Consider the following 26,970-nt stretch of genomic DNA (forward strand, 5'->3'; position numbering starts at 1 on the left):
GGCAAGATGCACCCAGAACTGGCTTGGTCAGAGAAGACAGAGGGTAGCAGTGGAAGGGTGCTTTTTGAATGGATGGCTTTGACTAGTGGTGTTCCACAGGGATCAATGCTGGGACCTTTGCTGTTTGTAGTATATATAAATGATTTGGAGGAAAATGTAGCTGGTCTGATTAGTAAGTTTGCAGATGACACAAAGGTTGGTGGAATTGTGGATAGTGATGAGGACTGTCAGAGGATACAGCAGGATATAGATTGGTTGGAGACTTGGGCGGAGAGATGGCAGATGGAGTTTAATCCAGACAAATGTGACGTAATGCATTTTGGAAGGTCATAATACAGGTAGGAAATATGCAGTAAATGGCAGAACCCTCAAGAGTATTTTTTTTTTTATAAATTTAGATTAGCCAATTATTTTTTCCAATTAAGGGGCAATTTAGCGTGGCCAATCCACCTACTCTGCACATTTTTGGGTTGTGGGGGCGAAACCCACTCAGACACGGGGAGAATGTGAAAACTCCACACGGACAGTGACCCAGAGCCGGGATCGAACCTGGGACCTCAGCGCCATGAGGCGGTTGTGCTAACCACTAGGCCACCGTGCTGCCCTACCCTCAAGAGTATTGACAGGCAGAGGGATCTGGGTGTACAGGTCACTGAAAGTGGCAAAGCAGGTGGAGATAGTAGTCAAGAAGGCATACGGCATGTTTGCCTTCATCGGCCGGGGCATTGAGTAAACAAATTGGCAAGTCATGTTGCAGCTGTATAGAACCTTAGTTAGGCCGCACTTGGAATATAGTTTTCATTTCTGGTCGGCACACTACCAGAAGGATGTGGAGGCTTTCGAGAGGGTAGAGAAGAGATTTACCAGGATGTTGCCTGGTATGGAGGGCGTTAGCTATGGGGAGAGGTTGGATAAACTTGGTTTGTTCTCACTGGAACGATGGAGGTTGAGGGACGACCTGATAGAAGTCTACAAAATTATGTGGGGCATGGACAGAGTTGATAGTCAGAAGCTTTTTCTCAGGGTGGAAGAGCCAATTACTAAGGGACACAGGTTTAAGGTGTGAGGGGCAAGGTTTAGAGGAGATGTGTGCGGAAAGATTTTTACACACAGGGTAGTGAGTGCCTGAAACTTGCTGCAAGAGGAGGTGGTGCAGGTACGGTAATGACTTTTAAGGGGCGACTTGACAAATACATGAATAGGATGGTATAGAGGGATCTGAACCTGGACGTGTAGAATGTTTCAGGTGAGACGGGCATCATGATCGGCACAGATTTGGAGGCCTGAAGGCCTGTTCCTGTGCTGTACTTTTCATTGTTCTTTGTATCTGAGTTTGTGTGTATGTCTCTGTTTGCATTGATGTCTGATTGTATGTATGTGTGTGTTTTTATGTGTCTGTGTGTGTGCATGTGTGTGAATGTGTGTGTGTATGTGCGTCTATATATACGTGTGTCTGTGTATGCATGCATGTGTGCATGTATGTTTGCCTGTGTATGGGTGTGTGTGTCTGCATGTATCTGTGTGTGCATGTGTGCGTGTGTGTGTCTGTGCATGCATGCGTATGTAGGTGCATGGGTGTGTGCATGAGTGTGCATGTGTAAGTATGTGTGTGTGCATATGCATATGTATCTACGTGAATGCGCGTGGGTGCATGTGTGAGTGTGCGTGCGAGTATTTGTGAGAGATTTCAGTGAGAATCTCCCCAAGCTTCAAACGAATGACGTGTGGGTAAATTGCGATGGGAATTGTGCCAGAACAGCCGGCCGGATTCTCACCAATTTTCAGACCCCAAAAACATTTTTTGGGAGAATTTCACCCTCGGAATCAGAACTGCTGTTGTTTAAACATGGATCCCTTATTTCCTTCAAACCTCCCTCTCTTGTTACATGTGTTATGATCACCTTAATTTGGCAAAATGCACCATCAATTTTTAATACACTGCAATCATCACATCCATTTTTGGGGGTTAACCTATTTTAACCCAATATGTTCTAAATCTACTGTTATTTGGACTTGTCAGACATTGGAAACTATGGACACAGGAAAACCCTTTCTGCAATCATTTGCCATTGACTTAGAGGGCTGTATAAGAACGTTACGTTACTACGCTGGCTGGACTGATAAGATCCATGGAAAAAGTATACCAGTGGGTAAGTCAGTTATATACATTGCACCATTATTAAAGAATGCTACATATGTAGAAATATATAATCTGCTAAGACGCCTTTACACTCACACACCAGAGCCCCTCAAACTTATCTCATTGTGGCCTCATCATGTGTAAAGACTTGGTCGTCAAAAGGACATCGCTCATCATTTCCTAGTCTCCGTATCCCACGGCCAATTGCAAATATCTTTATCCTTACAGCCTCCCCTTGGAAAAGAATAACTAATCCCTTCATCAGTTCCTTCTCTAACTCTTCACTCCACTCCACTGTTCCATTGATATTTGTTTTTGGGATGTGGGTGTAAACAACGCTGCATTTGTTCCCACCTCTGCTTTCAGCCCTGGTGAACCACATAGTATCAGACTGGAGTCGCATGTAAGACTTGGTAGGATACAGTTTCCTCCTTTTATGCTCTTTAGCTGGTGGTCACCCAAATGGTCAGATTTATTGAGTTTAGATTTAGTTTGCTCTGGGCTGCTGATGCAGGATCACAATCACGTCATGTTCATGTCTCGTTCATGTCTCGTTCATGTTTCACTCTGATCTGCAATGTAGCCAGTACCTCTCCTTCTGTCTGCAATGTTACCTCTCTCATCTGATGATTTCATGCCGCTCTGGAGAAGGACATATGGACTCAAAACATTGGGCGCAAATCACCCAAAAACTGGCCACGTGTAATTTTGGGCTGGTTTGGCCGGGTGTTTCCCGCCGGATTTTTGGGTGAGATCCGGACCTGGATTGACGCACACCTCGGGGCAAATTCTCAGCCTCCCCAGCCGTGAGTTCCTCGGCAGCCCACCAGCGGAAAATTCATCCCTTAGTCATCTCTTTCGGCTTGGGGAGTCTCTCGCTGGTCAATCCCACACTTTGAATTTTTTTCTGCCGTGGAGAACGAAGGTCGGCATCCCCTCCAGCTCCTCAGAGATCGGAGCGCCATTTTGAAAGGGTGCCTCATTCTCAAAGTGAGGTTGAGGGTTCTCCAACCGCTCATTCACGGACAATGCAAGGCCCTGCAGACAAGGGGAACACCCTCAACCTTTGACCACAGAGGGGCAACCTTTCCCTCCCCACTAAAGGTTCGGGTCACCCTCCACACCACACAGGCATCAAAATGACCGAACCACAGCCCCCACACCCCCTGCATTCGTCTTTGCCAACGTCAGGCTTCTTACCCCCCAATCACCAGCATCATACTCCACCCCCTTCCCCCCCCCCCCCCAAGTGAGAGAAGCCCACCCCCACCCCCATCAGGCCCCACCCCCATCAGGCCCCCTTCTGGCCCTGCTGCTCCTTGGCATTGCCAACGTGACAGTGCCAGGGTTCCAGGGTCCTTGGGGTGGTGCTAGGATTTGCCCTACCATGTCCCTGACCACCCGGGACTACACTGGGCAGCACAGTAGCACTAGTGGCTATCACTGTGTCTTCGTTTCCCCACTGGGTGACTGTCTGTGCGGAGTCTGCACGTTCTCCCCGTGTCTGCATTGGTTTCCTCCGGGTGCTCCGGTTTCCTCCCACAGTCCAAAGACGTGCAGGTTTAGTGGATTGGCCATGATAAATTGCCCTCAGTGACCAAAAAGGTTAGGAGGGGTTATTGGGTTACGAGGATAGGGTGGAAGTGAGGGCTTAAGTGGGTCAGTGCAGAATTGATGGGCTGAATGGCCTCCTCCTGCACTGTATGTTCTATATTCTACAATAGCCTCTAGTGTGGTCATGGCGCCGGGTCTCTGATTGTGGAGACTGTGGTGATATGCAGCACTGTAAATACACAAGGGGTTAATGTAAATGCACTACAACTAAGTAAACACTAGAGGGAGCACGAGAGACGTCATGACATGCAGACATACAGCTAATGAACACATAGAAAAGGAAACGACCAATGGGCAGTCAAGACACCCAGAGGTGACACTACCACAAGGGGGCATTACACAACCCATATATAAGAACAGGGCACATTTGCTCTGTCTCTTTCCACAGGCGACACTTAGAGAGTAGGACAAGGGCAGATCAGGAGCATCACACCCACCACGTGGCTTAGAGCAGACTGGTCAGTTAGACTGAGTTACTATAGCAAGATTAGCAGGAGAGAAAAACTTACAGAGAACCGTGCTAATGGTTCAATAAATCACATTGAACTTACTTCGAAGTCTGAAGTATCTTTTGGTCAAAGCTGCATTGAGTTACAGCCTGTGTTATCCCAGAGTATATAACACAGCAGAGACCAGTAGTGATTCTCGCCAGCGCCACATCACACCAACAAGTGGAAACATGGCGCGTATCCGGAGAATTCGGTGTCAAGCTGACTTTGCACATTGAAATCTTATTTAAATGCATGGTCATCGGAGCCCTTGCTGGGCATGAACTGATTACGTCTGCTGAGAGGGCCAAGGAACATTACAAACTGCTGGGCCCCCGGCGAAAATCCCGTTCGAGGGTCACCCAGTATTTTCCCAACATAGTGGATTTGCGCGGGGCGTGGTGCCGCTGGAAAATTGCTCGCCTTGTTTCAAAGTGTGAAACTATGTGGGTTCTGAGGGAAATTGTTTTTATCCAGGCTTTTATTTGGGATCGGTATCTTTGTTTGTTCAAATCAGAAATTTGGTCATTCCTTATTGCACATGAAAGATGGACCTGTTCACAGGGTGAAGCAAATTAATTCCTGGCCCCACAATCCAACACCAAACTGACTCCATCACCCAATCCCACCTCCTTCAATCACACACCGACCCACTACACCATCCCTACTCTGGCCAACACCCCTCCCCTTCCCATCACAGGGAGCAGAAAATTAATTCCCCCATGCCCCTCACTCCCACCTTCCCAGTTACACCCCCAATTTTCAAGCGTACTCCTGCCTCCACCCATTTACACTCCTCTCCCACTCCCAGCTATGCTCTCAGACACACTCAGCTCCCATCTCCACAAGATACTGATGCTTCAGGGAAGATGCACTCAGCTTCCTGGCTGAGAACCCATTTCAGCATCCAGCGCAACACAACAAGCTGAGGGACCACAGCTGAAGACAAGCCTGCAATGGTGGCTGCAGTCAAATTGATTCTCAAGCCTCACAATGCCAGCTTTGGTCATCTCCCATTTGTTTAAATGACCAATCACTGGCTTACTGAGCAGGCAAAATGGCACCTGAAAATATTTCCACATATACAGGCACTCCTACTTTATTTGTTGTTTACTTGCAGCAGTCAAGGTTTTTTTTGTTTGCTAATTCTCGAGCAAGTGAGTGTGCTACGTCCTGCTACTTCCAAACCCATCCTTGTCTGTCGGACACGGTCATATCCCTGCACTCCAGCATCTTACACCTGTTTTACACCAATAACTACTCCAATGACCATGTAACTGAGCTGACCCAGGACACTGGATTAAGTAACCATCAAGCTTCCGAGAGGCACAAATGTTGCTTCGAAGGCATAGCAGTGACCTGATTAACTCACTAAAAATGCACAGAGTGTTGGCTCAGGCAGGAATACCGGTGTGAAGCTCACAGGCTGCACAGTTGGGCATTTCTCGCCGTGTTGAACAACACTGCATTTTAAAAGTGGAAACAAGATTCACACAGCCAGCTGGAGGGGCGGGGCCTAAAGGCACCATCAAGGCCAGGAACCTCGATAAAGAGTGGCCCGATCACTGACTTAAAAAAAGGCCCCCCTCCTCCACTTCTAAAGAAATCGGGACCCCCAAGCACCAGAGCACCCACGCCCCCACCACAATTCCAACATCGGCCCCCTCTTCACAGACATGGGGACGCCCCTCCAACCCACTCACGGTGATTGGGGTTCTCCCCTCTACCACCCCACCACACATAAAGGGTAGCCCACATAATGGAGCACTTCAGAGGGTCCGCCCCTGGCAGTGCCCTTCGGCCCACAATGTTGTGCCGAACTTTTGTCCGAGATTAAGAACAAATTAATCTACACCCCATCATTCCACCGTAATCCATGTACCTATCCAATAGCCGCTTGAAGGTCCCTAATGTTTCCGACTCAACTACTTCCACAGGCAGTGCATTCCATGCCCCCAACACTCTCTCGGTAAAGAACCTACCTCTGACATCCCCCCTATATCTTCCACCATTCACCTTAAATTTATGTCCCTTTGTAATGGTTTACATAGAACATAGAACATTACAGCGCAGTACGGGCCCTTCGGCCCTCGATGTTGCGCCGACCTGTGAAACCATCTGAAGCCTATCTGACCTACACTATTCCATTTTCATCCATATGTCTATCCAGTGACCACTTAAATGCCCTTAAAGTTGGTTCCACCCGGGGAAAAAGTCTCTGACTGTCTACTCTATCTATTCCCCTGATCATCTTATAAACCTTTATCAAGTCGCCCCTCATCCTTCTCCGTTCTAATGAGAAAGGTTGAGGGTGCTCGGCACAACATTGTGGGCCAAAGGGCATGTTCTGTGCTGTATTTTTCTTTGTTTTATGTTCCACACAGTCACCCAGGTTCCTGGTGCTGAGGCAGCAGTGCTAACCACTGTGCCACCCTTTCAACAGAGGTTTTGTGTTTGGAAGCTCATGAACAGCAGTGACAAACAAGGGACTTGCATTTAATTCTCACTGTCTCTCATCCTCAGGATGTACATGAGATCACCGAATGGCTCTTGCAGCGTGCTGTAGGTGAGGTTTACAATAGGTGCACCTCACATATGGACACATAGAGCTGGAGCAGACTGTTTGCTCTCTGTCTGTCACTCTCAATATTGAGAAAGACTCATCCAATGATCTGGTTCATTCCCTCTGACAGATTTCTGTGAGGTATTTTAATTTAGAAAATGATATGTTATAATGCCACCTTTCAGATTGACTGAGCAGGATAAATAGAATTGCCAAAATTTCTATGAGGGACATTCAAACCTTTATTAATGACACACAATTCTCGATGTTGTGCATATCACCGTGATTATACAGAATAAATATGATAAAATGAAACTGTTTCTCTTTTGTATTGGCAGATGGAGATTTTGTGATGTTTACAAGACATGAACCTATTGGCGTGTGTGGACAGATTACACCAGTGAGTTGAAATGAGAAATTCGTTTAGGGATTAAAGATCAATCTTTATTTTTACAATAATTAACAATGTTTAAATGAAATGAAAAATAATTTAACTGTGGCAAATGTTTCTCAGCAAGCGGAATTATTATAAGAAAGTGTTCTTTCCTGGTGTTAAATTGCTGTCAGATATTCTCTGCGCACTATTCCTTGGAAGAATAACTAAACAAAACTCCAGAAGTTAATAAGTTTTTACCATGCCTTTAATTTCTCTGAAGGTACATTCCAGTCATTCTGAGATCTATTCCATTACAATTAGTTCCCTCCCATTTCTGATGGTGGATACTGCACAGGGGCTGATAACAAGGGCAGAGCTGCTAAGCTCCCGACCAGGGGCACAACACATTGTCTAGTCTGCCTCTTCCAAAAGAGTCAGGACTGAGGAGATGGACAACCATTCCCTTCCTGTTGGAGTTCTTGACAATGGACTGAAAGGAGTAGAGACCTGGAGCAAATGGGTCATGGAAACATAGTAAAGAGGAGCATGAGGAGGCCATTCGGCCCTTTGAGCCTGCTCCGCCATTCAACATGATCATGGCCAATCCTCTATCTCAACGCCATACTCCTGTGCTCTCCCCATAACCCTGCACACCTGCTCAAACTTCACCCTCCTCCACCCCCATACCCAATGTACATCTTTGTGCTGGCGCAGAACATTCTCACCTTTGAAACACAAGAGTTTACCAACAAGCCTGATATAAATTATTTCTATCTATATGGGGGCAGTTTGGAACCTCAGCCCTCAGTCACGCGTTTCATATCTGTGTGAATCACTGTTTAATCAGGTAGATTAACACTTTGATCTTCACTATATGTCTTCAGGTAAGAATATTTTAACAGAATAAATTTATTTTATTGTGTTTTGTGGAAATTAATATCATCCTCCGTGCTGGTGATAGAACTGCAGAGTTCAACCTCAATTCATAAATATATGGATGAATCATAAATTAACATAACTGAAAAGAAGTCTTTGTTTTGCCAGCTGTGAGGCTGAAGTTATTGGATCTGAGCTGTCACACTGTCACATTCCAACCTGGCAGTCACTGTTGGCTTTACTCCAACTTCCAATAGAAAGCTGCCCTCTGATACTTGTTTCAGAAAAAATAATCAGGGAGCCGTGAGGCAAACGGCTCAGAGCATTCAGGAGGTATGTGACCAAAGCAGCAGGAATATTCTGGGTTATTTTCCATTTCTTGAGCTCCATTTCCATGAACAGTCCACTCCTGAATATCGTTCTCCTCCATCTCACTTTTCCGTTTCGGCTATCTCGCTCGCTCATTTTGAATCTCGTCAGCCTTTGCATTCCAACATTTAATTTACAAATCTACAATTTTGCCTCTTTCCCCAGTGGAACTTCCCCCTGTTGATGTTCATTTGGAAAGTGGCACCTGCACTTTGCTGTGGGAATACAGTGGTGATCAAACCTGCTGAACAGACACCCCTCACAGCACTTTACATGGGATCCTTAATCAAGGAGGTTAGTATTGTTTGTTAATTGTATGTTAATTATATTGCACAAGTGCAGGATATTGTTTAATTAAATACTTGGAGCACATAACTGAGGATAGGTGGAATTGAGTGTGAAAGGAGAGCTATGAAATGGAATAAAGTTCATCAATGCCGCCCACAAAAAACATCTCTGTGTCTTCATCGAAGAAGAATCAGAGAATTCCCACAGTGCAGGAGACTCTTCGACCCATCGAGTCTGCACTGACCCTCCGAAAGAGCACCCAACCTAGCCCCACTCCCCTGCCCTAATATCTTACCCCACCTAACCTGCATATCTTTGGACAGTATGGGGTAATTTAGCGTGGCCAATCCACCTAACCTGCACATCTTTGGACTGTGGGAGGAACCCGGACCACGTGGAGGAAACCCACGCACACACGAGGAGAAAGTGCAAACTCCACACAGACAAGTCACCCAAGGCCGGAATTGAACTTGGGTCCCTGGTGCTGTGAGGCAGCAGTGCTAACCACTGTGCCGCCATGCCGCCCCGGTTTTGACTTTACCAACCCGCCTGGATTGTATTAATTTTGGGAGCAGAGAGCCAGAGGCCGGCATTCTCCTGCTGTTTGCTGGTGGCGGGATTCTCGGGTCCTGCCTACAGTGCACCCCTGTCTGTGGGAATTCCCATTGGCAGCAGCGAGCAGGGAGTCCCGCCACCGGCGAATGGCGTGCCGTCTCCTGACGCCGAGAAACACGCGGCTGGGAGGCCGGAGAATCCCACCCAGAGGATTAGATGTGAAGATTGAAAACTAGGCCTTATCTTTGGACATAAGAGCCAGGAGTCTCCGATCCGAGTTCACTCTGCCACCATTTCCACCGAGAGCGGAGAATTTGGCGCTCAGCCAGAACTCCATTCACTGCAGCGGGACTGGAGAATCCCTTCGGTGTGAACGGACGGAAATTCCGGCCAAGGTTGTGATTGGAGTTAACCTTGGAGAAGAATGGCTGAAACCAAGTGTAACGTATCAGGGTATTATTTCCCACCATTATCCTGTGAAGCTGAACCTCATGACCACTGCAAGAATTAAGTGGATTATATGGACATGGGTTACATCCTTACCAAAGGAAAAGTAAGGTATGGCCTTGGGCACTTTTGCTTTCCAACAGGATAAGGGGCAAAGTATTTTTGGAGCGAGAGGCTCATTTGGACAATGAGGAAGGTTTGTATCATCCGTCAAAATGTATAAGATAGATGGTCTGTTAAATGCATATGAGGCATGGTCAGACTTTAATAAATTTAAAAGGATGAATGGTTGTTACATCGAAGAATATATCATAGAATTTAACTATATGCAATATTCCAGAAATTCTGTTTAGAATTCAGTTCTTGTTTCACAGAATCTTTACAGTGCAGAGGAGGCCATTTGGCCCATCGAGTCTACACTGGCTCTCTAAAAGAACATTTTTTCCAGTCCCACTCCCCTGCCTTATCCCCATAACCTTGCACATTCTTTCTTTTCACATATATCAATCCAGTTCCCTTTGAATACCTCGATCGAACCTGCCCTCTCAGGAATTCATTACAGACTCCAACCACCCTTTGGGTGAAAAATATCTTCCTCACATCACTTCTACTACTTTTGCCCATTATTTTGAATCTGTAACCTCTAGTTCTTGATGTATTCTGAAGTGGGCACAGTTTCTCACTATTTACCCTGTCTATGTCCCTCGGAATCCTGAATCCCTCTATCAAGTCTCCTCTCAGCCTTTTCTCCAAGGAAAACAGTCCCAATCTCTCCAATCTATCCTCATAGCTACAGTTCCTTATCCCTGGAATCATCCTTGTTAATCTTCTCCGTACCCTCTCCAAAGACTTCGCATCCTTCACCAAGTATGGTGCTCAGAACTGGACACAGTCTCCAGATGAGGCCTAGCTAGTGTCTTATACAAGTTCAACACAACCTCCTTGCTCTTGTACTTTTGAAGTTCAGGACTATCCTCATCATAGTTGACAATATTTCCAATCTTTGCATCATTTGTAAATTTTGAAATCTAGCCCCAAAACCACAATCTAAGTCATTAAAATAAATCAGGAAGAGCAAGGATCACAACACTGACCCCTGGGGACTTCCACTACAAACCTTCCTCCAATATCAAAAATAACCACTTATCACTACTCTGGGCGGGATTCTCCGTCCGTGTTCACCCAGCAACCAGAGAATCCCGCCCGAGGTCAATGGAGTTCTCCATTGTACAGGGCTCGCCTGTGGCGTTCTTGCAGTGGGCAGGGCGGGAGAATCCAGCCATTCGGCCAATTTCTTATCCAAGTGCCGATTTTCCCTTTTAATCCATAAGCTTGGATCTTGCTCAAGTCTGTTGTGTGGCACTGTATCAAATACCTTTTGAAAATCCCTATACACCACATCAACAGTGTTGCCCTTATCAATCTTCTGTGTTATCACCTCAAAAAACTCCAAGTTAGTTAAACATGATTTTCCCTTTGTGCTTTCCTTAATTATCCTGCACCTGTCTAAGTAACTATTGATTTTATCCCGAAATGTAGTTTCCAGGTGTTTCCCCACGTCTGAAGTCAAACTGACTGGTTTCTATTTGCAGACTTTATCCTTGAACATTCGCAATTCTCCAATCCTCTATGTTCTGGCACCATCCCTGTGTCGAAGGAAGACTAGAAGATTATCACTGATGCCTCTGAAGACATCTATATATCACTAGTACATCTGTAAAGCTAGATGTAAAGTACAGTGCCGAAGGTGGCCATTAAGGAAACCCATGCAGGCATGGGGAGAACCTTCACTATTTCTCCTGCCTCCACCTGCACGTTTACTTTTTTAAATCCCTAATTGGCCCTAATCTTTCTTTTACCATCCTTTTATCATTTATCTGCTTATAGGGGCTGGTTTAGCACACTGGGCTAAATAGCTGGCTTGTAATGCAGAACAAAACAGTAGGGCGGGTTCAATTTCCGTACCAGCCTCCCCGAACAGCCGTCGGAATGTGGTGACTAGGGGCTTTTCACAGTAACTTCATTTAAGACTACTTGTGACAATGATAGATTATTAAATTACAAGACCTTGTGATTCTCATTTATGTTAGCTGCCAATCTCCTTTCATGCTTCCCCCTTGCTTTTCATATTCGTTTTTTCACTTCTCCTCTGGTCCTTCAATATTCAGCATGATCCTTCATTGTATTTTCTACCTGACATCGGCCATATGTGCACCTCTTTCTTTTCATCTTCCCTTCTTTCTCTCGCATCATCCAGGGTATTCTGGATTTATTTGTCCTACTGCAATATTTCCCGTTCACCAGTTACGTAAATGACAACTGCAACTTTTATTTACATATAATTACAATGCAGAGGCTGCGAATCAGCTTCCAGGACCAAACAGATACAGAGATCTGCGCTTGCTAGGGTGATCCCCCCACCCTGATTGCTTACCCAGGCCACCTGACCCTTTCGGCAGATCGGTGCATAAAGGCGACAAACACCACATCCCGGCCTCGCTAAATTCTTTTATACATCAATAATAATTAAGTGACTCAGTCCCCAATAATTATACACATGCAATCAGTCCATCATAAATTGAGTCTTTCAGGTGATTTCCGATTTCTAGAGGAGTGGGGTAACTCCTCTGTCAGGGGTGTCTCCGCTGGGGAGCTTTCTGCAGAAACCACCGTATCTGGAATTTCCTCAGGTACTGGTAACTCAGCTTCATCCGTCTCCATGGGGATGACAGACTCACCTGTCACAGGCTGGCTCGGTATTTCCTGATTGGAAAGGCAACAATGTTTCCTGTTGGCAACGTGGTTTCGGATGGCTGCACTGGCTGCTGGGACAACACTCTTCCTTGTAAATGGTCTACATGTTTCCGGATGATTCCTCCTTGTACATCCACTTCATAAGACAAAGGTTCTGTTTTTGATACAACAATTCCTGGGACTCTGATTAATAAGGGGACCAGCAGTTACAGGGTAAAGGCAGGAGAATGGGGACGTGAAACAAATCAGCCATGATCAAATGATGGGCCGAATGGCCTAATTCTGCCCCTATATCTTATGGTCTTATGGACCCAAATCGAGCCGCTTCTCAAAACCTCTGGTATACTTGGCTTCCTGCACTGAAAACGACCTTGCCTGAATCATGATCTTTCCTCTCACTGCACTGACTGGCCTCTACCCTCCCCGGCAGATTCGGAATCACCGGGCTTAGTCTGGTCCTAATACGTCAGCCCATCAACAACTCTGCCGGCGACACTCCCACTGGGGAGAGCGGGGTGGTTCTATAGCCCAGAAGGAGTTGTGAGATTCTGGTCTCCAGTGTGGAGGGAATGACACCGACTGCTCCTTAAAGCCTGCCTTGAAGATTTAGACTGCTGTTTTAGCCAGCCTGTTGGATTCTGGGTGGTAAGACCCAATCCTGATCTGCTTGATACCATTTGAGGAGGTGAAATTTTGAAATTCAGCAGCCATGAATGTTGTGCCATAATCCAACACAATGACTTCAGGTATCTCATGGATTGAAAAATACTAATGCAATTTCTCAAATGTGAGTGCGACATCGTAGACTTAATCTCAAACATTTCCATCCACTTTGGGCATCAACACACTGCAAAATAACTGTGCCCAAGAATGGCATACTCAACATGAATGCGTACCCATGTCCGGCCCGGCCATTCCCAAAGGTGCAGTGGGGCTGCAGCAGGCAACCTTTGTTGCATTTGGCAGTGTTCAGAGTGCTTCACCGCAATCTCAAAGTCGGGATCGATGCCAGGCCACCATCCATAACACCTGGCGAGCATTTTCATCTTAGATATACCTGATGGGCACAGGGTAATTCGGCTTGGAGCAACACCCTTCCTGGTACAGAGACGACTATTCTGGCTCCCCAAAGTATGAAGTAATCTCCGCAACTTAATTCATGCTTTTATGGTTTCATCTCTTCAGAAAGTGGCCCACTATCGAACATTTTGGTAACCTGTGCCTCACTTTGGACAACAGTCCCTGCTGGTCCGATACTTGATTTGTTGCGTCAAAACTGAGAACGAGTCCAAGAAATTCAACATCTTAATAATTTCCTGCGGTACTGGGGGAGGTGCTACACTCGCTGGTCAAGGCAGGTGACTAAATGCATCCGCATTCACGATATGTGCTCCAGGCCAATGGTTAAATGTAGATTCGGAGGCAGACAGAATTAATGCCCAACGCTGAATTCTTGCTGATGTGATTGGTGAAATAAATAAAATCAAATTAATAACCTTAGGCGGGATTCTCCATTGGCGGACTCCAAAATTTGGAAAGGCGATTGGACGGAGCATAAATTCCAACACCAAAATCCCGGCAGGCGCCGATTTGATACCAAATCACAATGCTCCAGCACCTCAACAGCAGCGTCAATGCATTCCAGAAAGCACGTACGGCAGACACAGTTTGCATATCATTAGCGAGCCCTACCTGAGTGTCAACCATGGACTCGGCGAATCCAAAACCGTTTTTCATTGGAATCGATTGTGTTACACTCAGCACTGGTGCTAGCCCCTTAACGGTATCAGAATCAGTGCAGGTGCGACACAAGTTTAGTAGAAAACGGCCTGAGTAATTCACCATTCCTAAGAATGACTTGAGCTCAGATGCGTTTCTGGGGGCCGGTGCCTCCTTTATTATTCTGACCTTGGGCGCGATTCTCTGAAATGGAGACAAAGTTCCGACACCGGAATGAAAACCAGAGTGTTTCACTCCGACGTCGGAGCCCGCTCCCAGCCCCCTATTCTCCCGCCCCCGGGGGGCTAGGAGCGGAGTCGCGTATTTTACGCGCGCTGGGCCTTGGCGCCGCGTAAAAAGCGGCGTCGCATAAATGACGCGGCCGGCATCGCGTAAATGAAGTCACCCGCGCATGTGCGGTTGCCGTCTGCCCCGAGGCCGCCCCACAAGAAGATGGCGGATGGATCTTGCAGGATGGCGGAGGAAAGGAGGTCCTCCTTTAGAGAGGTCGGCCCGCCGATTGGTGGGCCCCGATCGCGGGCCAGATCCCATCAGAGCACCGCCCCCCCCCCCCCCCAGCGTCCCGCACAATTACCGCCGGCAGCAACCAGGTGTGGACGGCGCCGGTGGGAACCTGTTGGGTCGGAGTGGCCGCTTGGCCCACCCGGGCCAGAGAATGACGGGGGTACTGGAGAATCGCCGTTGTGAGTGTCTCGGGCGATTCTCCAGCTGGTGCAGCGCAGAACCCGACGGGGCCGTTCTCGCTGGTTGGGAGAATGGCGGGATGGCGTCGGACCGGTGTCGCGCAATAAAATGGCGCAGCCGGTGATTCTCCCAACCGGCGCGGCCTCAGAGAATCGCGCCCCTTGTCTTCCATGAGGGTGTAATCCTTGTGCATCTACACGATACCCCAGACAGGCAACCTCAATGGATTGAAAAGTACATTTTTCCTTTCTTGAGGCGTGCTCCAGCCTCGTGAAATTTCTTTAGCACCTCCTCTATGTTAGCTAGGTGCTCAGCTTCTGACGATCCAATTATCAAAACATCATGACTCGTGACAGGCATTGCAATAGGCTTTGCATTGTTTGATGGAAAATAGCACATGCCGATGACACACCAACGGGTAGGTGCGTATGCTGAAACAAACCTTTGTGCATTTTTATTGCAACATAACCTCAGAATGCCTTGCATGTCTCATACATAGTGTTGTACAAGACTGACCTCCAGCCAGCTTTAAGTACAATCCTTAGAATCCCTACCGTGCCATTCGGCCGATCAATTCTGCATCGACTCTCTGAAAGGGCACCATACCTAAACACACTCCCCAACCTTTTTTAAAAATTTGTTCATGGGATGTGGGCATTGCAGGCTGTGCCAGCATTTATTGCCCATCCCTAATTGCCCTTGAGGGGGCAGTTAAGAGTCAACCACATTACTGTGGGTCTGGAGTCACATGTCGCCCAGACCGGGTAAGGACGGCAGATTTCCTTCCCTAAAGGACATTAGTGAACCAGATGGGTTTTTCTGACAATCGATAAGGGTTTCATGGTCATCATTAGACTTTTTAATTCCAGATTTTTATTGAATTTAAATTTCACCATCTGTAGGGACGGGATTGAACCTGGGTTCCCAGAGCCTTACAATGGGTCTCTGGTTACTAGTCCAGTAACAATATTACTATACCACCACCTCCCCATGCACCACCTGCATATCACCAAGGAGAAATTTAGCATGGTTGGGCCACCGAACCTGCACATTTTTGGACTGTGGTAGGGAACTGGGGCACCCAGAGGTTTGGGGAGAAAGTGCAAACTCCACACAATCACCCAAGGCTGGAATTGAACCCAGGTCCCTGGCACTGTGAGGTAGCAGTGCTAATCACTGTGACAGCATGCTTCCCAAGACTTTAATCTTGGGCATTGGATACGTCTAATTTGGCAGTCTGACTAACGGATAATTTGTAATCCCCACAGGCCAGGACGGTCTGAGTGGACTGCTGCTGATAGTTTACAGGGATTGTGGTCGCACCCTTTATCTTGATGGCTTCTCCTGTACAAATTGTTAGTTTTGCTGTGGTACCCCTCAAACTCAATGTCTGGACTTGTAAAATCGAAATGTGTGTTCTCCTATCACCCTGGTAAAGACATCCTTGTCAACTTCCTTTTTTCCGAAGTATATATATGAAGGTTTTACATTTTTGTAACTAATGCAACAAAATAAATGCATTGCAGTGAAGAAGGAAAAAACAGCTCAACATACGAATACAGAGGGGAACAGGACAACACCATTATCACTGGCTCGATATAACAGCCTGATAACTCTGAAGCCCCACCAGAGACCAAGGGAGGGACAAGATGAGGCCAGGGAAACATGGTAAAATGGTGCACAACCTCCCATGACGTGTCTGTTCGCAATTACCACAAGAATTCAGGATAATGGGCAGCACGGTAGCATTGTGGATAGCACAATGGCTTCACAGCTCCAGGGTCCCAGGTTCGATTCCTGCTTGGGTCACTGTCTGTGCGGAGTCTGCACATCCTCCCTGTGTGTGCGTGGGTTTCCTCCGGGTGCTCCAGTTTCCTCCCACAGTCCAAAGATGTGCAAGTTAGGTGGATTAGCCATGATAAATTGCCCTTAGTGTCCAAAATTGCCCTTAGTGTTGGGTGGGTTACTGGGTTATTGGGATAGGATGGAGGTGTTGAACTTGGGTAGGGTGCTCTTTCCAAGAGCCGGTGCAGACTCGATGGGCCGAATGGCCTCCTTCTGCACTGTAAATTCTATGATCTATAATTCTATGATCTAACAGCACCAATGATCCACCACCGTCTCCTTTCCTTGGATACCAAACCCATCTGCGCCCATGCAGGAAGCAATCACAGATTCTTTATATCACCTTTATAAAAGAAAAACAAAGAAAGTGCATAAAAATCCCAGTTCTAAGGGTAGTTATATATGCACCACACCACACAACTAAATCCCAATCTCAGACCTGGTACAGGACCAACATCATTCTATTTATTTGTATAGAGAGGACCGGCAACAACAGGTTTGGATTATGATCAAAGCCTTTTGGCCCTCCAAGAAAAAACGAGGAAAAAGAGCGAGAGCTACCAGAAGTTAACGACAGGGTAACAAAGGATCAGGGCCCAACCCTCCTTCCATTTTTCCCTGGTGCCGCCGAGCACACATCAGTGAGGAAGAGGACAGGCTGCTCATTCAACCAAGCATTCCATCCCCCAGGGGCGCAACAGGATGCCAACCGAAGTACAGGACTCAGCCCAACCCCAGTCCTTGGAGCACCAAAGAAGCTAAACCCAGCCCCCCAGGTCGTCCCTAATAGGTGCCTTCAAGAAGCCCCAGGGGACAACAGGATACCAGCCATAGCACTGGACCTGGCCTCGCCCCAGCACCTCCCCCAGCACACAGAAATAAATACCCCCAGGACCTACAGTACACTGCAACACCCAAACCCAGCAGGGCCTGCACCTCTCTAACCACATCCAGGTGTAATGCACCGGCCCCATTTATATTCAAAAGAAAAAAGGATGATTACACCAGCTCCAGCCAGGTAGATTCTATCACTGAAGAGAAGAAGAATCGTCAAGAGGCCCTGGGAGGGAGGGCCAATATCTTCGCCCTCGGAGAACCTCCCCGAACCACCGGAACTGACCACGATTAGTAACAGCACCCTGCTCATCCAGGTGAGCAGCGGAAGAAGAAAAGATAAACTGTCCCCACAAAGGCGGACCAACATGTCGGGCTTGAGGACAGGGACTACTGGTGCAGCCCACTCTGTGAACTCCATTGGTGTATTTTCTGAGACTCGGGCGGCATAGTGGCACAGTGGTTAGCACTGCGGCCTCACAGCGCCGAGGACCTGGGGTCGATCCCAGCCCCGGATCACTGTCAGTGTGGAGTTTGCACATTCTCCCTCTGTTTGCGTGGGTCTCATCCCCACAACCCAAAGATGTGCAGGGTAGGTGGATTGGCCACACTAAATTGTCCCTTAATTGGAAAAAAAAATTGGGCACTTTTGTTTTTTTAAATTATTCCCAGATTCTCTACTCACTCGAGTTCAGTCTCTACTTTGGTAATTAAAGGGTGTGGGACAGTCATGAAATATCTGGGTGGAGCGTCGGGATCCACATAAATCTTTGCCCTTGCTCCCATTATTCTACCAAGGGCTTCTTGGAATACCTCTGGGCATTTGTCATACAGTCCACCGGTTCCTAGTTGAAAAATTCAGGCGGAACCTCTGGAGTCAACCCTGCCCAAGAGGCTGGGTCCTGGTACTCGTATGACTATGAGTTGGCGTCTGGCCATCTGCTTCCCAGAGATAACTGGGATCATAGTGGTCCCCATAATCCTCAATGATTCACCTGTATATGTGGACAACCTGATCCTGGTGTCTCGCAGACCTAGGGCAAGATACCCAATTGGAGAAGCCGGAAAGTCTGTTCCCCGACGGTGGAGATCGGCTCCTGTATTCACCTCCATTTCCAGGGAATGTCCTTGGATTTTTATCAAGGCAACCTTAGGGGTGATGATGCAGTTTAGCTGCATTGTTTCATCTTCTACGGGCTGATAGACTTCCAAGTGTCAGGCCTGAGGTGGCTTTGGCTTCCCGCCTGGGTCACACGTGTACTGGTGATTCTGGCAGCCTTGTCTGGGTCGTGTCCTTTGGTCAAACTTACCTTGTGGCTGACAGATGCAGCCCTCCGGGTAAGCTCCCCTGATACTTCTAGGGTTATCCAGCTGTCTTTTGAGATGCAAGAACGTTCTGGCTGAATGTTGAGTTGGTGGTGGGTGAGGCACGTGGGAACCTTTGTTGGGAATGCTGGATTTTCTGTATGAGGGTCCTCCCCAACCCCTCCCCCGACCAAGCCTGAGAAGGCAACTGTCCATCATCCCTTGAAGCTCTTTCTCAGCGTCCTCCAAGGACAGTGCTAATTCGATAGCCCTTTTGAGGTCCAGGGAGGGTTCTGCCAACAATTTTTTTTATATCGCGATATTATTGTTCCCACCCTAGAGAGGTCCCCCAGCCATTTTGAAATGGTAACGCTGAAGGATTACGGACAGTTTTGGGTCATAATGGTTCTTTACAAGCTCGTTGAACGTTTTAGTGTCAGGGGCTGCAGAATAAGTTAAACTCTTAATAATACTGAACATCGGGGCCCCGAATACTTCAAAAGTATCACGTTATGTCTGTCATCCCCTTCTATGCCATTGGTGCAGCGGAACCAGCGCATGCGTTTGGCATACTGGCCCTGTTCCACTAGTCCGCATCACAAGGCGCGAGCTTCCCAAACAAGGGCATTTCCGGGTTTTTCATTTTGCTTCATTTCTTGCCGGAGTTGTTGTCTGGGAGTTTCGAAAAGGCTGATCAGAACCCTGTGCTTGATCCTCGTCGTCAGTGCAGTAATTCCAGGAGGCGCACAGCGAAAGGCCAAACTGGTTCATTTTAAACTGAAAATATACCACACGCAGCACACAAAACAAACGTCCCAGCCCAGCTCCGGGTCTGGGGGCTTCGTTTAAAGGTCCCGCTCATGAGCCACAGCTGGGTTGGCCTCCGCCCGCTCGCCACGGGAAGCCGTATTCGACAAAACCCACAGGGAGGCCAATCGGCGATTTCCCTCTGGTCCTCGTGCGGGCTATCACAGTTTATTCCATTTCTAAAGTAAATAAAGTCAAAAGTCGCACAAGAAATTCCAGAAAATGCCTTTGAGCTCAGGTTTCAGGTTAATGAAATACTGTTGGCATCTTTTTCTAATTATTTCAACAAATTCCTGTGTCGAGCCCAGGAAGAAAAGGAATATTTCTGACATTTGGTTGAAGCCTGCATTTACAGATCGCGATAGCAGGGGGAATTATACCAGCTCCTCGTGGATGATCCCACATGGGAATGTGAGTGTGTGTGTCTCTGGGACTCACAGGGCTACTAATGGGAACAGTGCCCTCTTGTGTCTGATTCCTGATACATGCTTCAACTGGTGCAGTACCATGCTGGGTGCACCATGTGTGGATGCAGTTTCATGCTGGATACACCATGCATGGGTGCAGTACCATCCTGGGTGCACCATGCATGGGTGCAGTTTCATGCTGGGTGAAACATGCATGGATGCAGTACCATGCTGGGTGCACCATGCATGGGTGCAGTTTCATGCTGGGTGAAACATGCATGGATGCAGTACCATGCTGGGTGAACCATGCCTGGGTACAGTACCATGCTGGGTGCACCATGCATGGGTGCAGTTTCATGCTGGGTGAAACAGCATGGGTGCAGTACCATGCTGGGTGAACCATGCCTGGGTGCAGTACCATGCTGGGTGCACAATGCATGGGTGCAGTTTCATGCTGGGTGAAACAGCATGGGTGCAGTACCATGCTGGGTGAACCATGCCTGGGTGCAGTACCATGCTGGGTGCACAATGCATGGGTGCAGTTTCATGCTGGGTGAAACAGCATGGGTGCAGTACCATGCTGGGTGAACCATGCCTGGGTGCAGTACCATGCTGGGTGCACAATGCATGGGTGCAGTTTCATGCTGGATGAAACAGCATGGGTGCAGTACCATGCTGGGTGAACCATGCCTGGGCGCAGTACCATGCTGGGTGAACCATGCCTGGGTGTAGTAGTGATCCAAAGATCAGACAGGATTCCCCACTGGAGATTGAGCTCTCCAACAAATAAATATTGGGGGAGGTCTGGGTAAGGGTAGTGATGGAATCTACCTCAGTCCATCATGTTTCGACATGGTCATTACTGCCCCTTTCCCGGATCTGCCTGCATCCTCCTGGTCATGACCCAGGAACAGCTGTCACACAGGTTGACAGGGAAGTAGGGATTGGGCAGTGAGGTGACAAGACTTCACATGCTCAAATTATCCTACATTTTACAACATAATTCCACCTAATTTCAGCGCAGGAACCCCAGCACTGAACCCCCAGGATTGAATGACACCACCAATAACTTGCATTTATAGAACGCTGTTAACATAGTAACATGTCCCCAGGGGTTAACAAAGACAATTCAACAGTGAGCTACATAAGACAAAACGTTTGTCAACAGGCACGTTTCATGGCATTGCGATGGAGGAAAGGCCAGTAGAGGTTTAAAGTTGGAATTCCGGAGCCTGAGGCCTATGCAGCTGACTGCTTATCCATCAACTTGGAGCAATTGAAATTGGGGGTCTGTAAAAGAGAGGAATTAGAAGAGTGCCGTTATCTCGGAGAGCTGGACGGCTGGAGGAGATTAGGCAGATAGGGAACGAGATATGAAAACTGATGTGTTGGGTACTTTGGATCTGTGGAGACTGCATTTACCTCAGCAGTAACACATACAGGCTACCAACACTTGAAATAGTACAACACTATTTCTGTTGAAATTTCTGTTGAACATACTTTCACTGTGGGTCGACACTATGTTAGTTTAAACTAAAGACCTATACCTTTCCTAACCAGTCTATGCACTCAGCACATGGTGAAGATCTGTGCTGCAAGCTGTGAGCTCTGTCCTTCTGAGAGGCTGCATCCCGAATGAGCGGGAAAACCGATGCCCTCTGTCTTTATAGTGAGCGTGCTCTAACTGGTGATTGGCTGCGGTGTTGTGTGTGTTGATTGGTCTTGCTGTGTGTCAATCAGTGTGTGTGTCTGCACCATGATATACTGGTGTATATTATGACATCCTCCCTTTTACAAAAAATGGATGTTTGTGGCAACAAATAATGTGTGGTGAGAATGTTCCTAACTACGTGTGGAGTGCGAAGACATATTTACCAGACTATGTAAATAAGAACTAGGCTATTTACATGGGAAGGTGTCCGGTGCAGATAAACAGTATGCAACAAAAGAGTAACTGGAGCAACATTATATACAAACCAGGGAAATGATTAAACAAAGCAACAAAACAATTCAGAGAATCCCTAAATTCTAAAAGTTCATAAATTTAGTCTTTGAGGTGGGCGACGAATTCTGGTTGACCGCCTCAAGGGTGGGTCGAGAGCCACCGGTTCAGGAGCGGGCTGAACTGCATCAGAGTCAGGGGGAGGCAGGGTGACAGGGAGCTCTGCATAGTCCATGGCAGGGTCATCATGACGGCGAGGCGAGACCTGAAGATCATGTGGCGGGCACGGAACGAGACGAAGGGCGTGTCGATTGCGGCGCATAAGAGAGCCATCTGGTAGACGAACCAGGAACGAGCGGGGGGCCACCTGCCGAAGGACAACAGCGATTGCAGACCAGCCACCACCCGGAAGATGGACGCGGACATTGTCATCGGGAGCCAGAGCAGGGAGATCAGCTGCACGGGAGTCATAAGCCGCCTTGTGCTGGGCACGAGACAGCTGCATCCGGCGAAGGACCAGAACGTGGTCGAGGTCTGGGACATGGATAGACGGCACCGTCGTCCTCAGGGTGCGATTCATGAGTAATTGGGCCAGCGACAGGCCAGTTAACAGGGGGGCGGAGCAGTAGGCCAGCAAGGCAAGGTAAAAATCAGACCCAGCATCGGCAGCCTTGCAAAGGAGCCTTTTGACGATATGTACTCCCTTCTCTGCTTTGCCATTGGATTGGGGGTACAGGGGACTGGACGTTACATGGGCAAAATTGTACCGCCTGGCAATGTTGGACCATTCTTGGCTGGCGAAGCAGGGGCCATTGTCGGACATAACCGTGAGTGGATGCCGTATCGGGCAAAGGTTTCTTTACATGCACGAATGACGGCAGACGAGGTGAGGTCGTGTAACTGTATCACTTCCGGGTAATTCGAAAAGTAGCCCACGGTTAGGACATAGTCTCTACCCAGCGCGTGGAACAGGTCGATGCCCACCTTGGTCCAGGGTGACGTGACCAACTCATGGGGCTGCAGGGTTTCACGTGGTTGGGCCGGCTGGAATTGCTGACAAGTGGGGCAGTTGAGCACTGCATTGGCTATGTCCTCATTAATGCCAGGCCAGTACACTGCCTCTCGGGCCCTTCGGCGGCACTTCTCCACGCCCAGGTGGCCCTCGTGTAGTTGTTGCAGGACAAGCTGGCACATGCTATGCGGGATGACAATGAGGTCCAGTTTTAGATGAACCCCGTCTACTACCGCCAATTCATCTCTGACATTATAGAATTGAGGGCATTGGCCCTTGAGCCACCCATCCGTTAGGTGGAGCATGACACGCTGGAGAAAAGGGTCGGCAGCCGTCTCGCGACAAATTTGGACGAGGAATTCATCCGAGGCAGGTAGATTGGAGGCAGTGAATGCCACATGGGCGTCAACCTGGCAGACAAATCCCGCTGGGTCGTATGGAGTGGTGACTGACCTGGAGAGAGCGTCAGCAACGATGAGGTCCTTGCCTGGGGTGTATACCAGCTGGAAGTCGTATCGCCGGAGCTTGAGAAGAATACGCTGGAGGCGAGGCGTCATGTCGTTCAAGTCTTTATGTATGATATTGACCAGCGGTCAATGGTCTGTCTCGACGGTGAACTGAGGGAGTCCGTAGACATAATCATGGAATTTAATGACACCGGTCAGAAGGCCCAGGCACTCCTTTTCAATCTGCGCGTAGCGCTGCTCGGTGGGGGTCATCGCACGCGATGCATATGCATCGGGGGCCCATGACGAGGCCTCATCACGTTGAAGGAGCACTGCTCCAATGCCGGATTGACTGGCATCCGTAGAGATTTTGGTCTCCTTGGCCGGATCAAAAAAAGCTAAGACGGGGGCCCTGGTCAGTTTTGCCTCGAGTTCCCTCCATTTGTGTTCGTGGGCAGGGAGCCATTGGAAGTCTGTTGTCTTCCTGACCAGGTTCCTGAGAGCCGTGATATGAGAGGCGAGGTTAGGGATGAATTTCCCTAAGAAGTTGACCATGCCCAAAAAGCGGAGGACAGCGTTCTTGTCCTCCGGTGTCTTCATAACCTTGATGGCAGCTACCTTGTCCGCATCCGGCTGCACACCCAATTGGGAGATGTGGTCTCCGGGGAATTTAATCTCAGTCTGACCAAAGGAGCATTTGGCCCTTTTGAGGCAGAGGCCATGCTCATGTATCCGTCTGAAGACGCACTGGAGGCAATTAACATGCTCCTGCGGAGTGATGGACCAAAATTATTATGTCATCGACATAGACGCGAACGCCTTCAATAGCTTCCATCATCTGTTCCATAATCCTATGGAACACTTTTGATGCAGAGATGATCCCAAACAGCATCCTGTTGTGGCAATATCTTCCAAAGGGGGTATTAAACGTGCAGAGTTTCCTGCTGGATTAATCGAGCTGTATTTGCCAGAATTCCTTTGAGGCGTCGAGTTTGGTAAAGAACTTGGCGCGAGCCATCTCACATGTGAGCTCTTCGCGCTTAGGAATGCAATAATGCTCTCTCATAATATTGCGGTTGAGATCTTTGGGATCAATGCATATTCTCAGTTCGCCGGATGTTTTTTTTACACATACCATGGAACTGACCCAGTCGGTTGGTTCTGTGACCCTGGAAATCACTCCTTGGTCCTGGAGGTCCCTGCAGCTGCTGCCTTAAGGGGTGCTGGGACCCTGCGAGGTGCGTGCACCACAGGCATGGCATTCAGTTTCAATAAAATCTTGTAGGTGTACGTGAGCGTGCGCATGCCCTCGAAGACGTTGTGGTATTGGTTAATAATGGCGAAGAGCTGCGTCCTAAAGTCAGTGTCCTGAAAGGCAGACACGTCAGCAGGAGAGGGCCCAATTGCTACTTCTGCGACCAGACAAAGCACCCCCGGCAGCGCTGCAGGGCTCGGAGCGCAATCTGCAAGGCCTGCGGGAAGAAGGGACATTTCGCTGCGGTCTGCCAGGCCCGATCGGTCGCCGCCGTATCCAGGCTCATTGTTCCCGCACCCCCGATGTGCGACCCGTAGGCGCCGCCATTTTCGTCCCCACAGCCCTCGTGCAGCCCGTGGGCTCCGCCATCTTCCTCCCAGCAGAACACGTGCGGCCCTTGGGCGCCACCATCTTCAGCGCCATTTTGGACGGCACCTCAGGACCCCTGCTCGTCGAACACATCATCTGGCCGCTCATCGCCTGCCACCACCGCCGACCAGCCTGGGGCCTACCAACACCAGCTACAGATCGCCTCCATTACGCTCGACCAGTCCCAGCCGCACAAACACGCAACCGTGACAACAACGGTGAAAGTCGATGGGCACGAGAAATCCTGCCTTCTGGACTCCGGGAGCATGGAAAGCTTCACCCACCCCGCTACGGTAAGGCGCTGCTCCCTCACGGTACACCCCATTACCCAAAGAATCTCTCTGGACTCCGGATCCCACTCCGTGGAAATCCGGGGGGTACTGCATCGTCACCCTCACCATCCAGGGCATAGATTTCAGCATCATTGCTCGGCACAACATCGAGGGCCGAAGGGCCTGTTCTGTGCTGCACTGTTCTATGTTCTATGTTCTAACTTCCGACTCTACGTCCTCCCCAACCTCTGCGCTGCCCTGTTACTCGGCCTGGACTTCCAGTGCAACCTCCAAAGCCTAACTCTAAAATTCGGCGGACCCCTACCACCCCTCACCGTCTGCGGCCTCACGACCCTTAAGGTCGACCCACCTTCCCTGTTTGCAAACCTCACCCCGGTTTGCAAACCCGTCGCCACCAGGAGCAGACGGTACAGTGCCCAGGACAGGACCTTCATCAGGTCGGAGGTCCAGCGGCTGCTGCGGGAAGGCATCATCGAAGCCAGCAACAGCCCTTGGAGAGCCCAAGTGGTAGTAGTTAAGACTGGGGAGAAACACAGGATGGTAATTGACTACAGTCAGGCCATCAATCGGTACACGCAGCTCGATGCGTACCCCGTCCCACGCATATCTGATATGGTCAATCAGATTGCACAGTACCGCGTCTTTTCCAAAGTGGACCTGAAATCTGCCTACCACCAGCTCCCCATCCGCAAGACGGGCCGCCAGTACACTGCGTTTGAAGCAGACGGCCGCCTTTACCACTTCCTTAGGGTTCCCTTCGGCGTCATTAACGGGGTCTCGGTCTTCCAACTTGAGATGGACCGAATGGTTGGCCGGTACGGGCTGCGGACCACCTTCCCGTACCTAGATAACATCACCATCTGTGGCCACGACCAGCAGGACCACGACGCTAACCTTTTCAAATTTCCCCACATCACCAAACTCCTGAACCTCACATACAATAAGGAGAAATGCCTGTTCCGCACCAACCGCTTAGCCATCCTTGGCTATGTTGTGGAAAATGGAGTTCTAGGGCCCAACCCCGACCGCATGCGCCCCCTCATAGAACTCCCACTCTCCCACTGCCCCAAGGCCCTCAAAAGATGCCTGGGGTTTTCTCCTATTACGCCCAGTGGGGGTAACTATGCGGACAAGGCCCACCCACTCATCCACTCCACTGTTTTCCCTCTGATGGCTGAGGCTCGCCAGGCCTTCAACTGTATCAAGGCTGACATTGCCAAGGCCACGATGCATGCGGTCGACGAGACCCTCCCCTTTCAGGGCGAGAGCGATGCATCAGACGTCGCTCTGGCTGCCACCCTCAACCAGGCCGGCAGACTAGTGACATTCTTTTCACGCGCCCTCCATGCCTCCAAAATTCGGCACTCCTCCGTCAAAAAAGAGGCCCAAGCCATTGTAGAAGCTGTGCGGCATTGGAGGCATTACCTGGCCGCCAGGAGATTCACTCTCCTCACTGACCAACGGTTGGTTACCTTCATGTTTAATAATACGCAGCGGGGCAAGATCAACAATGATAAAATCTTAAGGTGGAGGATCGAGCTCTCCACCTACAAGTACGAGA

General features: G+C 48.8%; 1 protein-coding gene across 1 annotated transcript in view; it reads left to right on the forward strand.

Annotated features, from left to right (window-relative positions):
• The window catches only part of aldh1a3 (aldehyde dehydrogenase 1 family, member A3), a 164,115-nt gene that overhangs the window by 88,537 nt on the left and 48,608 nt on the right, over positions 1–26,970 (forward strand). Inside the window, exons 4-6 of the mRNA XM_038813505.1 lie at positions 2,021–2,150; positions 7,144–7,205; positions 8,592–8,720. Coding sequence (XP_038669433.1) covers positions 2,021–2,150; positions 7,144–7,205; positions 8,592–8,720 — 321 coding nt within the window. The remainder of the gene's footprint in view (positions 1–2,020; positions 2,151–7,143; positions 7,206–8,591; positions 8,721–26,970) is intronic.

Source organism: Scyliorhinus canicula, chromosome 12, assembly GCF_902713615.1.
Source record: "Scyliorhinus canicula chromosome 12, sScyCan1.1, whole genome shotgun sequence".
NCBI lineage: Eukaryota > Metazoa > Chordata > Chondrichthyes > Carcharhiniformes > Scyliorhinidae > Scyliorhinus > Scyliorhinus canicula.